The sequence below is a fragment of the Schistocerca serialis genome, chromosome 2, assembly GCF_023864345.2.
Source record: "Schistocerca serialis cubense isolate TAMUIC-IGC-003099 chromosome 2, iqSchSeri2.2, whole genome shotgun sequence".
Taxonomy (NCBI): domain Eukaryota; kingdom Metazoa; phylum Arthropoda; class Insecta; order Orthoptera; family Acrididae; genus Schistocerca; species Schistocerca serialis.
Genome location: NC_064639.1, coordinates 693,175,610 through 693,191,849, shown reverse-complemented (window position 1 = coordinate 693,191,849; position 16,240 = coordinate 693,175,610). Strand labels below are relative to the sequence as shown.

General features: G+C 39.4%; 1 protein-coding gene across 1 annotated transcript in view; it reads left to right on the top strand.

Moving 5' to 3' along the window:
- The window catches only part of LOC126457830 (acyl-coenzyme A thioesterase 9, mitochondrial-like), a 96,292-nt gene that overhangs the window by 15,861 nt on the left and 64,191 nt on the right, over window positions 1-16,240 (top strand). Inside the window, exon 3 of the mRNA XM_050094462.1 lies at window positions 11,099-11,223. Within this exon, the coding sequence (XP_049950419.1) occupies window positions 11,099-11,223 (125 nt within the window). The remainder of the gene's footprint in view (window positions 1-11,098; window positions 11,224-16,240) is intronic.

Here is a 16,240-nt window from a genome sequence, read left to right as displayed (position 1 = left end):
TTTCTGCTTTCCCTTCTTTGCTTAGAACTGGGTTTCCATCTGAGTTTTTGATATTCATACAAGTGGTTCTCTTTTCTCTGAAGGTCTCTTTAATTTTCCTGTAGGCTGTTATCTATCTTACCCCTAGTGAGATAAGCCTCTACATACTTACATTTGTCTTCTAGCCATGCCTGCTTAGCCATTTTGCATGTCCTGTCGATCTCATTTTTGAGACGTTTGTATTCCTTTTTGCCTGGTTTATTTACTGCATTTTTATATTTTCTCCTTTCATCAATTAAATTCAGTATTTCTTCTGTTACCCAAGGATTTCTACTAGCCCTCGTCTTTTTACCTACTTGATCCTCTGCTGCCTTCACTACTTCATCCCTCAAAGCTACCCATTCTTCTTCTACTGTATTTCTTTTCCCAATTCGTGTCAATTGTTCCCTTATGCTCTCCCTGAAACTCTGTACAACCTCTGGTTCTTTCGATTTATCCAGGTCCCATCTCCTTAAATTTCCACCTTTTTGCAGTTTCTTCAGTTTTAATCTACAGGTCATAACCAATAGATTGTGGTCAGAATCCACATCTGCTCCTGGAAATGTCTTACAATTTAAAACCTGGTTCCTAAATCTCTGTCTTACCATTATATAATCTATCTGAAACCTGTCAGTATTTCCAGGCTTCTTCCTTGTATACAACCTTCTTTCATGATTCTTGAACCATGTGTTAGCTATGATTAAGTTGTGCTCTGTGCAAAATTCTACCAGGTGGCTTCCTCTTTCATTTCTTACCCCCCAATCCATATTCACCTACTATGTTTCCTTCTCTCCCTTTTCCTACTACCGAATTCCAGTCACCCATGACTATTAAATTTTCATCTCCCTTCACAATCTGAATAATTTCTTTTATTTCATCATACATTTCTTCAATTTCTTCGCCATCTGCAGAGCTAGTTGGCATATAAGCTTGTACTACTGTAGTAGGCATGGGCTTCGTATCTATCTTGGCCACAATAATGCATTTACTATGCTGTTTGTAGTAGCTTACCCGCATTCCTATTTTCCTATTCATTATTAAACCTACTCCTGCATTACCCCTATTTGATTTTGTGTTTATAACCCTGTAGTAACCTGACCAGAAGTCTTGTGCCTCCTTCCACCGAACTTCACTATTTTCCACTATATCTAACTTTAACCTATCCATTTCCCTTTTTAAATTTTCTAACCATCTGCCCGATTAAGGGATCTGACATTCCACGCTCCGATCCGTAGAACGCCAGTTTTCTTTCTCCTGATAACAACATCCTCTTGAGTAGCCCCCTCACGGAGATCCGAATGGGGGACTATTTTACCTCTGGAATATTTTACCCAAGAGGACGCCATCATCATTTAACCATACAGTAAAGCTGCATGCCCTCGGGAAAAATTACGGCCGTAGTTTCCCCTTGCTTTCAGCTGTTTGCAGTACCAGCACAGCAAGGCCGTTTTGGTTAGTGTTACTAGGCCAGATCAGTCAATCATCCAGACTGTTGCCCTTGCAACTACTGAAAAGGCTGCTGCCCCTCTTCAGGAACCACACATTTGTCTGGCCTCTCAACAGATACCCCTCCGTTGTGGTTGAACCTACAGTACGGCTATCTGTATCGCTGAGGCACGCAAGCCTCCCCACCAACGGCAAGGTCCATGCTTCATGGGGGGGATATGCAATTGTTCATAATCTGTGATCCATATATAATTTAAACATTCAGCATTACAATTATGATATCCAAGACATCAGTTGTGTTATTAACACCAGACCTGTTTGCTGCATCCCACATGCTTCTTTCCCTGCCAACACCAGTACAGAAGACATAGACATCACATACTGAACTCCTCTTCCTTTGGAGCATGTACAGAGCTGTGGACTGATGTCATACCAGCACTACCGATTCTCCTTTGATAGAGTCTATAGATGGAGACTAGGCATACACTACTAATGAGAAATTTAACTTTTATTTTATTGACAAGCAACCCGAGGATCTGATGATTCTGATCTCAGGCTCTGAGATAAACACTCAGGCTTGGGCTGAAGTGTCTGTGAGCATAACTCTGCCAAGGTTTAGCACTATTCATTTGTGTCATGGAGCTGGGGCCTGGTAGGCTAGCATATCACAGATGGGTTGTTGGAAATTTTACTGCACTTGCAAGTTCCTCACACGTTGGAATTCTGATCTTAGTGAAAGGCTGCTGGGAGCAATGGATTAAGGGTACCTAGGTAATGGCTTTAGGTCATGAGATACACCTAGCTACTTCTGTTTCTGTGACTTTCTGTACAAAGTTTGGCTGATGACACATTAGAAAACCAATTGCTTCTATTTTCTAACATTTTGGGAGAATAAATTGCAGATAGAAGAGAAATTAAGTTACATCAAACGGACTACAGTAGTATTATTAGGTGGGGAAAAAACAGAGGCCAAATGAAATTAAAATTAAATCACACATTTCATTACAGAGGAACTGAGCTGTAAATTTAAGATTAGAAACAATATTATAAATAGAGAAGAGATCTTAGACATAACAGCAAGACTTATAAAAAAATGTTGCATGAAAATCATTTAAGTCTATGCACCAATGTCCTCCCTCTCTGATGAAATGACAGGAGCTTCTGCCTTTACTACTTGTTTCGAAGATTAATTCCTTCCATAGTCCTTAATGAACCAATAAAGCTTGTGACATCATTTCTGCAAGGTCCTGTGTCTTCTGTTTTTCTATCTTGTGCCAGTAAGACACTGACACTGCATATTTTCCTATACCACAATAAGAGCCCTCAATTTATTGCACAAACACAAGATACCATAAATAGCATGGTGGAACAATGAGTTCACTTGACAACAATCGCTAGTCTACCAAGCAGAGTTTTTGAGACTAAACAAAGTATCAAAGCAGTATTTGTTGTCAATGGGTCCACATAGCAGATCACAATGGTAAACAACATAGTCTAACAATGTTGATGTTGAAATGGTAATTGATCTTTATCCCAGACACCATGCCACTAAGGCCTTAACACGACATTGCCCTGCTCTTGTGTGCTTCCCTCTCATGAGAGACTGCCCCAAGCTGCATAGCCATCTCTGATGGGCTTGTATGAATAGTGCTTATGGATACTATATCCCTCCCCATTGGGTTCGGTACAATAGGCCAAAATGACCCTGCAGCACTGACAGTCCCCAGTCTGGGCACAGCCTGGCCACTGGAGCATCTGGCTGAGAGACCCTGGTTGTGATCTCCATTAGAGGGACTTGTTAAAACTGTGTGTCCGACCGAGACTCGAACTCGGGACCTTTGCCTTTCGCGGGCAAAGGTCCCGAGTTCGAGTCTCGGTCGGGCACACAGTTTTAATCTGCCAGGAAGTTTCATATCAGCGCACACTCCGCTGCAGAGTGAAAATCTCATTCTGGAGAGGGACTTGTGTCAGTTGGAGCAGGAGGTGTGGCTGTCATTTGGCTCAAGTTGCTACAGAAGTTACAGAGGATGAGGGGAGGGAGGGGGGGGGGTGCAGTGGTGGTGGTGGTGGTGGTGGTGGTGGTGTCACCATCACAGCTACAACTGATTTTGGTGTCTTCTCTGCAGGCCCCACTACTGGCGTCAACCTCATACGTGAGGTAGCCCTGCAAAGACATAACCGTGGATGAATAAAAGGTATCGTCTATATGAAACAGAACATCCTAGTGTGTGTAAACACAATGGTTGTTAGGCTCATTATGTTCTTGACTCTGGAGGCAGGAGATGGAACAGCATCCTTGGCTGACAGCTGTGAAATACCTCAGTCAGGCTCCTTCCATTAGTCACCATTGTTCTGTAAGTGTTAAGAAATAGTTAGAGCTGTGTTCTTGGATGCCTCCCCAGAAGTTTTCAGCATCTGCTGTTCAAATGTCATGATCTTACTTTCCATTTTGCCATTGCTTCAAAGGTGAATAGTGCCAATTTCCTGTGTTATATACCATTCTTATATCAGAAATCCTCAAGGTTCTTCATTCTAAATTGTGGTCTATGGTCATAAATTATTGTCTGAGGTGGTCTTCAATAAAAAAATTAAAAAGAAAACTTTTGTTCATTGCCCTAATTGATGTTTCTGTGGTAGTGGATATAATTTTATTAATATAAGGGAAGTTTGACAATGTGTTCACCTGCACAGACTTCACCACCACCACCACCACCACCACCTTCATGGAACTGAGGAAGGGACCACCAAAATCAATATGGAGTCACTGCATGGATGTTGACAGAGATGCAGAATGATGGTGAGGCTTAGGCGATAAACATATTGGGAGCCCAAGCTTTTCAGTCTTGTCATTCCCAATTGGCTCTGGTGGAGTGAAGGAAAAACTCATTGTTTCAATACTGTGGAAAAATGGTGACATGACACTGCTGATCATCATCTGTGGAAATCATTATGCCATTTAATAGTTGTACTGATGGCATATCAGGAAAAAGTGTTGAGCTGCATGTCCACAAGGTGTTTTTTCAGCCATTCTGTTATGTATATGACAATCTGTAATGAGACTGAGCTGTCACTTGTAACTTGAGCAATGATCAGGGATGTCACAGGGAAGTTGTTGATTGCTGAAGTTCCAAATCTAATTGTAAGCAGATAACTGTATCCTTGTATGATGGTCCCTAACCCGCAGGTAAATGAGTCTAGGCATCAGTGCTTGCATGTTTCCCTGTTAACTTTTAGTAGATGGCATGGTTGTACTAACGTAGATACAGCGCTCACCACTGCAGTCTTTGAGCTGTCTTTTCTGAGATTTGTTGTCCGTGGACCAAATTATCCAAGGAATGGTTTTTGGTCAGTGACCAAATGGAATTTCACATCATTCACATATATGAGATTTCTTTAGTGCAAAAATTACAGTAAGTGCCTCATTTTCAATTTGTGAATAATTTCTTTAGACTGCTGTTAACGTCTTCTAAGCAGAATGAATGGGCAACTCTGCTACACCTTGATTTTGAAGTGCAAGCACCGCACCTAGACTATATTGGGACACATCTGCTGCTACCACTGATGTTTTTCTAGGTGTGTACATGGCTAGAAAGGGTCATGATTGGAGTTTCCATTTCAGTTTTTGGAATGTTAATTGTCATTCCTTTAATCAAATAAACATTAAATCTTTGTAGCATTGTTTGTTGAATGAATGCAGGAGATCAACTGCTTCTGTGATAAATATTGAGTAATGGCTGAGTTTCCGTAAGAATGCTTGTAGTATTGATAGTTTCTATGTGTATGGTAGTACACTGATAGCAGCTACATGGTGCTCTTCGTGTATGGTGCCTTTTGTGCTAATCCGTGCTGAGGCACTCTACTTTCTTTTTGAAATACTTATATTTGTCAATGTTACGCTTTAGGTCGGCTTCTTAAAGATGACAAAATATTGCATGCAAATTCTTCAGGTGCTCAGTTTTGCTATGATCTGTCTCTAAGATATTGTCAGGTAACTTGTGCAACAAGTGAAGATGCTCATAGTTGCTCAAGATAATACTGAGAAATTGTTGGCACAATTTTGACACAACCAGAAGCAGTATATTTTTGCACAAACCAAAGGACTTTTGGTAACCATTATATTTTGTGAATTTTTGTCTAGTGGCAACTGCAGGCAAGTATCTTCTAAATTTGTTTTTAAGAAATACTCCCCTTGAGCTAATTTTGATAGCAATTTTTGTAGCTTGGGGATTAGACATGAATCTATGATTGACTCATAATTAATTGTTGATTTTAAATCTCCACATTATCTTAGTAATTCACTTGGTTTCTTTCTTACTGTTGTCATTATATCCTAATTACGTGACATGAAAGGTTTGAGAATTTCCAAACTTTTTTGGTGGTCAGGTTCTTCTTTAATTGATTGTGTTGCTGCAGTTGGCACTAGGTATCCCATGCAGAATTTGGATGTTGCTTCAGGCTTTAAAATGATATGCACTGTGAAATTGTTAGTATACTAAAGACCTGGTGCAAATAGTGACTCAAATTCCTTATGTAAGTATTTTAGGGTTTGAAGAGAATGTCCTGCTCAATTAAACGTACTGTGACCTGTATGTGGATTCAAAATTTGTAGATACAGTGTCTCAAAATATTTGTTATTCTATACTGATCCACTATCAATAGTTGCAAGTCACTTTCTTATACTTTGCTTCAGCACTGAATGTGTCCATATTCGAGTGCTCTGATCACTCTATGGCACCAAATGTGGGATAGCTCAAAGTAATGGCATGGACACAATTTGATGATAAATTTCCAAGTTGATTAAAGTTACTATAGCACCAGTGCGATTAAGAAACACCTTTGGTATTACTTTATAGTTAGGTTCACTGACATTTTGTAGGATTTTTTCCACCACAGGTTCTGTAATATTTAGCTACTACTGTGTCTATTTTTCATGCTGAACCTTCCCAGAACCCCTGCACTTAATTGCTATAGTACACAACTACTGAATGGCCTTGTTTGTTACAGCACTGTCATACCGCATCACAGAAACAGCAGTTAAGCCAGTTGTATGAAGTGAAACATTGAGTGCAAGAAATGAGAGCACAGTGACTGCTGAAGTGTGAATGTTGTATACATTCCCCCTGTATTCTATGAGGTGGGAAAAGTTTCAGGTTGCTGTCCAGGCTGGCATGCTATTTGCTTGCTCTGGACTGATTTTTGGCTGAAGCCTGGCTAACAATTTGATGCTGTGGCAGCATTTGAACTACTCATACATGAGCTTCTATAGCTTCATACTTTAACTATATCTGGAAGCTAATCTATAAGTTCTGCATTGGTCCATTGAGTGAGGTCTGTTGCTTGAGTAATTTGGATTTAGTAATTTTAATGCTTTGTGGCAGATTTCTTTATCTGCATATCATTACTCAGTGAATTCATGTATGACACTGACCACATATATGAGACTGACAACATTAAAATGAGCACTTGTGATCTAAACCAAGCTTTGATAAGCTTGGCCTGACTTTTTTGTGACTGATGAAAATGCAGTATAGCTGCTACTATGGGTGTTTGCTTCTATTATATGTCATTAGCAATTCACACATTTCTACAAAAGGCAACAAATCAGGGTCTGCTGCTGGAGCTAGTTTATGCAGTAACTGAAACATATCTGGACCATACCAAGAAAGAAAGACTTGCTTCTGACTATTGAGATTGGTTTACCTCAAATGCTGTGAAGTGCTGTTGCAGTCTATAGGATTACTAGTCTTCTTTATCATCATTGAATGCCGAGAATGCATGTGGCAAGACTGCAGGCTGCTTTGGTCCTGCTGGCAGCTGCGGGAGGGGGGGGGGGCTGATGGTGGGTGCTATCTGCTCCAGATGAAGCTCCAAAAATTGTGCTCCTAGCTTTCATTCTTGCTGCTCCTGTTGCTCAAGTCGTTGCTCTTGCTGTACCCACTCTTGTTCCATTTACTGTTCTTCCTAGTCCATTTGTAGCTGACATGCCTTTACAAATTCCAGATGCATTTTACTGGTTTTTGTTCACACACAATTGAAAATACCTCATAACCACACTTTATTGAACTGATACAAGATACGTTAATGTCAGGATGGAACACAGAGTTCACTCAGCAGTGTAATACTAGGCTACACAGCTTGAATATCAGTTCTACTTAAAATGAAAAAAAAAAAAAAACTAGTTAAATAGTTATTGTTTTCAGAATGAAATTTTCATTCTGCAGTGGAGTGTGCACTGATGTGAAACTTCCTGGCAGATTAACACTAGAATGGCAGAGTTTCTGACATTCCTAAAATGGCAGAAAGGACTCATTTTGATTCCACATAAAATATTTTCATATTTGACTTAAACAAGTACTTTATTTTAGTTTTTGTTATTCCATTCCTTTTTTACTAGTAGTCACAGTAATTATTTAACATGATAATTAATAATTACTTATTTATTTCAACAAGAAAATATCCTACAAATTGATTGTTGCTAATGCCAACAAATTTCTCAAACTATAGATTTTCATTTATCATCTATCTGTACAATCTTCTAGACACATTTAGTATTTTTGGTCCATATCACTCTTACAAGTGTTCTACAACTCAAGTCATTGGACTCTGCTAGATACACTTAGCACAGGTGATTTCTGTTTTACACCCACATTTTCCTCACACAGCTTTGAGACAGTTTACAAAGTTTTCACTGGTCTTGTTGCTTTTGCAGAGGCTGATTTGGCACTTCCTCTGCTTTCTACATGATATCAATCCCATATCCTCTTTCTTTGCCTGATGTTCTTGCTCTTTCGTTCCCTTGAGTTCATTCACCAGCTGAAGTATGAACTTCTTCCTTTCCATTTTCCTGTTCGTAACTATGTTGTAGACGACTCCTGAATTTATTGCCACCATGACCAAGATGTTGCAGAAGGCTTGCATTCGCCATCTCCTACATGCAATCTCTGTAGCATATTTACGGGTCATTTGGTCAACCACGTCCGCCCCATATTTTGCTGCTTTGTAGAATGTTAAGGCCTCAGGTTTCTTCTTTCTTTCCTTCCTTGCTTACTGCTACTTCAGCATGCAGTGTACTCAGAAGAATGACATCATTTTGATTGTTATTTTCTTGGTATAAAGTCTTATGGCACAGTCTGTGTTGCCAGTATGATGTAGGATGGTGGCGGAGTGTGTTTCGGCATTGGGCTTCCTTACTTCATGGGGGATTTCACAATGAATCTTGTTCATTGTACAAACTAATGAAGTTTTCTTTTCTTTGGGTGTCTTAGCAATTTGAAGACACATAAAGAAGTTGTCTCATCACATTTCTTCTTTTTTTCCAAATGACTGCATGACATACAGAACAGTGTACTTTCCAAATGGTTGCTTCTCTCTATGCATGTCCTCTTTGCTGAGGTATGGGAAAGCATTTCATGTATACTTTGTTGTTACATCGACAGCCAACCAGAATTTGAGACCATATTTGTGTGTGAATTGAGTGAACTTGCATCTTGTTTTGCTTGTTGCTCATCAGTGGTCATATTTTCTCCAGGGTGTTAAGAGGGAATACAGTTTTCAGTCAACTTTCCCCAAATTTCAGCTACAAGAGCAAATTTGTTGGGTGCCAGACATTCAGCTCAGGTCCCCCAAGAGTGCGACATACCTTTTGCACAAATGACACCCCAAGCCTACTTGATGGCTCTCGGTATCTGTATTTCCTCAAGTGACACAATCCAGCTATTGGTTTTTTAGTATTTTTTGAGCATTTGATTCTTTGTATTTCTTCATGAGACATAGCGTTCCTTCATCAAAAATAAGACGGGAGGCACTGATGACAGAGTCAGCTACTCATGTAAGCATTGGGACCTCCTCTCTCCTTTAGAACATTCACAGTTGACCTTTTTCCAGAAAACAAAAAATTGGCAATCTCTCACATGGTTGAAAAATTGGCAATATCGCACATTGTTCCATCCATGGCAACCATCTTTGTAGACACTTCCAACTGTACCTGTTGTGATGAAAGCTGTGACAATTGATGTAGATCAGCATATGAATACTCTTCCACTAATCGCTCCTTGGTCACATGTCTCAGGTACAGTATCATCATCTTCATCAGTGAAGTCAATCTCTGATTCAAATTTAAAGAGATGTAACACTTCTTCATCAGAAAGTCCATGCTGTTGACACATGTTTGAAAACATTTTTCATGGACAAAAACTATTCCTAAATGACACAGTAATAACTGTGATAGATTGGAATTTACAGGTGGCAAGTTGCAACAATAAGCAGCAACTGCTCTGCATGACTGCTGACTCTTGCTTCTTCATCATTGGATAATTTATACGCATTCAGAAGAATTTTACCCCTTCTGTCATTCAAGATATATTAAATGAAATGTTGAAGAAAAAAATATATTTCGTAAATCCTAATACATCACCATACACAAGAGAAACACTTAGGAAAAGTCATATGATTTCATTAATGAAGTAAATAAATTGGATATGACAATGAAAGAAAAAAGTACGACAGGGGTAATTTTGACTGCTTCCACCATTCTAATGTCAAAACTGTGGACCGGACCGAGACTCAAACTCGGGACCTTTGCTTTCCATAGGCAGTTGACTTTCATAGGCAAGTGCTCTATCGACTGAGCCACCCAAGCATGACTCACAACCCATCCTCACTGCTTCACTTTGACCAAGGCCTCATCTCCTACCTTCCACACTTCACAGAAGCTCTCTTTCATGCCTGGAAGTAAGGATATTGTCAAGATATGTCCTAGCCACAGCCTGGGAAGTTTCAAGAATGAGATTTTCACACTGCAGTGGAGTGTGCTGAAGTGAAACTTCCTGGCAGATTAAAACTGTGTGTCGGACTGAGACTCAAACTCAGGACCTTTGCAAGAATTATGTTCACCCAACTTGACTGAAATCTGTTATATTATTATATTACGAAATTTCAGAGCTATATTGTCAATTTCGTGACAGCCCTGCATTCTTTTGTGTGTATACTTTTACTCCTGCTTTCTCTCTCTCTCTCTCTCTCTCTCTGACCAACTGATTATTTTCCAAGTATTTCTCATAACATGTGATCACTGCATATAAATATTTTATTTTGTTTTAGTGTGAATGTGTTATTTTCTTTCACTTCTCAGAACTGTTTCCTATAGTTTCTTGCATTTACATATTTCAGGAACTTCATGTAATTATTGCAAACCACATTCTATTTCCCTGAATTTCAGCAAGGAATTTACTGTTGGCTAACAATGATAAGAATCAATATTTGCACTGATTTTCTGTTGCAGCTATCCTCCTTAAAGCATCATGATCATCATCTGTAGCTTTGTTACATCTCCTCATTATAGCCAGATCGATCCATTTCTTTTATTTTCTTTTTAGGTACAACCAACTGGCATTTTGTGCATCCCTGAAGACTTACTCTCTTTTTCCATTCTGTTCTTTCAGTTATTTGAAGCCACAGCATGATTAGGGCTTAGAGATGAAACAAAAGTTTAGCTGTCATATTTATTTAAAAATACCTTTAGTAACTAACATGTTTATGTTATCAGGGCAAAAAAATACTATATATTCATGGCACTGATCACTTGTTAATGTCAATATCACACACTTGAATGTGCCTCTTTCTTTTTACTTGACAGTGAAAAATCGTCTTATAGAAGTCATGGGGATTCAGCGCAGCTACAAGCCATTACAGCTGAGTCGGAGTCATTTGCTGGAGTACCTACCAAAGAGCCAGGATGAACTTCCTGTTAGGAAGATGAAGGTATTCAGAAAACAATTTCCTTGAACGTGTTTGTGAAGAGAATTCTAGCTGTTTCATATAAATTAATAATTTATTGAGACGTATACATGTACTTTTAATGGGACATAGTTGTGAGGTAGAAGAAAGATATTCATAGTGAAATATGGAATAAGCAGTAGATATAGTATCATCATTACAAAGATTGCAAATTGGACAAAATTTCGTGAATGAAATAGATGTTGTATAACATCAATAAAAATATGACTCTAGTCGTGATCACCTCCTATCCTCTCCTATCAGTTGTGGAATCTGAAATAAGACACAATTTTAATTTATTTTACTGATGTATTTCTTTTTGAGATTTTATTTATTTCCTGTACGTTATGCATCAAACCTCTGTCAATTCTTCTTTTACTATATGCTGTTGAGGAAATTCATGGTTCAGAAAACTTATTCATTTTCTTATCTCATTTCCTCTCCATTCATAGCTCTACACCTTACACCCAAAGCAATTTCCTCTATTACTATGTAATTGTATGTGTACCACTTTAGAAGGCTTAAAACAGAATAGCAAAGAATGTAATAATTGCAAGGATTTGAGTGTAAGACATTTCAGATAATGACATATGTGATATGTACACTTTGTACACTTTGCTCTTCAATCATATCCGATATTTCATGACAATAGAGGAGAGTGTGAGTAGATGTTGGCTATTCACATGAAGCTGTTTAATGACATCCATCACATATGTTCAACCTGTAATGTTGTCTGTATCTGAAATTTACAAAGGTAGAAATTTAGAAGCAGATTTGACCTTGCATGTTTGAAACATCAGTCAGAATGGTCATTATGAAGAACATGATGGTTTATACAAGCACATAATATGCCAAGATGATGATTTGTGTCCTGATGATGATCTTATAAATAAAAAATGACAGCTCAGTAAATAGAATCACTTTTGATGTATTTTCCAACATGATTTTCATAAAATACATTTCAGTTGTGGAGTTCTGATGACTGGAAATGATTCATATAATGAAATGAAGCCTATATGTTGCCCAAAGGTACACTCAAGATATCTGCAAAAAATGCTCTGAAAATTTGTCTACTAGTTTTGGAGATTAGTGTATTCAGACAGGCACAGCAGTTTTACAGTTTCATTATTAGAATTGATTAGTGGTGTGGACACACTCAGTAAAGTGCTGTGAAATCCTTATTACCAACAATTTGCATTTGAGATGTATAGTTTACTGATAAATTGACCAAAAAAAAGTTAACCTTCACACAAGAAAAAGTATTATTCCGCTACATAAAACACACACACAATTAAAAGACATTTATGCATAATCTTTCAGCCACAGACTCTGCCAGGAAAAAAAGAGAAACACATCATTCATTCACACAAGGAAGCAAACTGCATGCATGCATGACTGCCAACTCCAGTAGCTCAGACAAGTATGACTGAAACTATACATGCCAGGAAAGTTCTCAGGACTTCCAAATTAGCTAATAACATTCCTTTGGTCAGCTGTACTTCATCAGCACCAAAATTATCTAAATTCACAGACACTACTTTCGTTTACATTCATCCCGTATGCATACTATACTTCTCCTTAAAAAGCAATGTGATGTGTCTAATTTGTCATTTTCACCAATGGTTCCACAAAGCCCAATGCATAAATGGGCCATTCCAGTCCCATATTTACCTAGACCAACTTCCTGCTTACTTGCAGCATGATATCATGTGAATTAATCTTTAGTGTGTTGGCAGCAGTTTAGGTGGTTCACTCCTTAAGATTGGTGCACCTCGCATTTGTAATATCCTGGCAGCCGTATCCTCCAGTTGGAATGTTGTCCCTCTACCTTCAACTATACATCATATAAGGTCAATTTTGGCATACTGCATTATCAGAAAGTCTTAGGATTAGACCATGCAGTGATGATCACTTACCTGGACTACAACCTCTATGCACTGCTTAAAACACTACATCCCCACCTGAAAATCTACCATTGCTGAGCCTAAAGACTCACTATCTCCAACTCCACCTTATTTGTAGTATGGAGGGTTTAATCACCTCTGACCCACAAGGTCCATATTTGCTACTGACACACACTCGCCAGTGACCAATAACAACTTGTGCTTCATACCCTTCATTATTCCCTCTATACTACATTCCACCTCTGCACTCATACTAGTAGAATTGGGGTGTCCTTTTTCATTTAACACTTGCTTATTCATCCCGTTTCTCCTTACCATTTCTACAATCACATTGGTGGTGTCCATGTCCCATTGCCCAACAGCTGCAACATCTCACATTAATAAAGAACACTTTTATCCCGTATTCCTGTTACTACATCAGTTTCTTCACACTTACCGATAGATAAACTGACCATAGGATATAAATAATTCGGAACACCCCTCCTCACCCTTCCAGGCACATCACACGGCGAACCCCTTAAAAATGCGTCCGATGCCCTCTGTTCTGTTTCATGGAGTAGATCTCTGTTTCCATGTCACTCTCCTCTAAATCATGTGTCAGCACATTCACCTTCTGTATTCTGCCCACAAAATTCTCTACCGAAGAGTAAAAGAATGGATCTGCAAAATTACACACCAATATCCTTAACATCGGACTGCTGCAGAATTCTTGAACATGTTCACGAATCAGTAGAGTTTTACAAAGTAATACTCATGCAAAACTCAGCCTGCCATTTTCTCTCATTATATACTGCAAACTATGGATGAAGGGCAACAGGCAAATTCCATATTTCTCCAAAAATCATCTGACATGGTGTGCCACTGCATGCTGTTAACGAAGATACAAGCATACGCAACAGGTTCCCAGGTATGAAAGTGGCTCATAGACCCCTTAAGTAGTATGATTTCCACAATGGTGAGTGAAACGGCATCATCAATAGTGCCCCATGAAGTGTGATAGGACCACTGTTATTTTCTATATACACAAATGATCTGGTGGACAGATTGGGCAGCAATCTGTGATGTACAGGAATGTGTCGAAGTTGAGTGACTGTAGAAGGATACAAGATAACTTAGCCAATGTTTTTAGATGGTGTGATGAATGGTAGCTAGCTGTAAATGTATAAAAATGTAAGTTAATGCAGACGAGTAGGAAAAACAAACCAACATTGCAAAGCAATATGAAATGAAATGAGCATGAGCATGTCAGGATTGTAATGGGGAAGGTGAATGGGTGATCTTGTTTTCTTGGGAGAATTTTGGTTCACCTGTATAGATCACTGACATTCATGTTGGCTTCCTCTATTAGCCGTAACTTTGTCACCTCTAATAACTTATCTCGTGACCACCCCTCCTCCATCTCCCCCCCCCCCCCCCCCCCCAAAAAAAAAAAAAAAAAAAAAATTAGCTGCTAACTGCTGGTCATTATGTCTTCAGTTGACTTTTCAGAGAAGGGTGTGATCGAACTGGCTGTGGCTGGATCTAATAAAGGAATAGCTTGTTTGGCTAATTCTAGCCATTCCTCCCTAGCTGTAAGCCTATAATGCAAATATGCATTATCTGCTTTCAGTTGCACCATTTCATTTCATTAATCAATGTTTGAACTGTCTCCCAACTAGTGACACACTACATTTGAGACTCTACCATTGAGGGACCTTAATCTCCAAAACAAACTTAAAGAACACAAAATATTCTCACAACAGGCTGTATGACACAGCTCACACTGACGTATTATGTTTTATTATCATCCATCATGACCCTGTGCACTGACTAGGCCCTTACCAATGACAATTAACACGAATTACTGGTACTGAATCCACACATGGTGCAGAATGCCCTGGCAAATCACACTAACCACATATCACAAGCAGTAAATAATGCTCCTTTGTATTGCCACAGAATTGTGAACGTTGAGCCAGTTCTCCTGGCTGTACAAATATAACCATCAAATCCCTGTGTATCACTTGCTTAGACTACATGCCCTCTACACATAAAACAAAGAAAACAACCACAAAAATCTGTAGTCTTCTCACTCACCCCACTGTTTGATGAAACTGCATGCTGTGGTTGTGAAGCCATGCTGTGTGGAGATCGACTTTTTTGGCCGGTTGGCAGATGAGGTCCACAGATACTTCTGACACCTCTCTGTAGCAAGCTAGGAGGATTGTGTCTACTATGATGTAGAGGTAGTTGACTGGCAGGTTGTGAATGTTGAATGCATGTTATTTGATATCAAGCTACAAAATCAAAGTGCTGCGATACCCGTGCTGTCTGCAGGCACGTGGTCCACTGGCGGTACCAGTGATGTCAAGAAAGTCGTGGCAGCAGGACGCCGTTTGATATCCACTTCCTGCTTTGCTGACGCTGTTCACCCCACTCATCAGTGCATGCCTCAGTTTACACTCTTTGGCCCTGAATGAGCAAAGCCAGCAATGTAAACATCTGCTGAATTCTCACAGGCACCCTTTGCTACTGATTTAGAAGTATGGCTGCATTATCGCCCTGGCTGCAGATTGCTGCTCTCCAAGGCAGGGCTTCAGTGCTGCCATGGAGCCTGAGGGTGGCTTATCTTTAGTGATTTTCTAAGTCCATGGGTGTGGACTAAAAACTTTGAGCTGGTCTCGTGGAGCAGACTGCCCAGACTGATGTTAGCAACTGGTTGGGCCATGGTGTGAAGCATGATAGAGACTCCCATGGACCCAGAGTCATGGAGGGTGCTATCAGACTGTGCAAAGCTGTGCTATAAACAGAGGTTAATGCAGTGATCAATAGCACACTTGTTGTCATGATTCATTGCTTCTAGGCACATCCAGATCAACACCTCATGATGGTGTAGAAATACTCTGCAGGCTGGTTTTGTAATGGCATGGTCTCTCTGCAATGTCACCATGATTGCATAGCATGGCCTAGCCACCTTGCGGTGTACAAATAGACTCGCTTGGGAAATTACATATGGAGCTGCTTTTAACTCAGTATTGCCCAAACTTGGTGACAGTGCCCGTATAGATATCAGCAGAAATAAGAGATGCAAAAAATTAGCATGAGCATTTCTTTTTCAG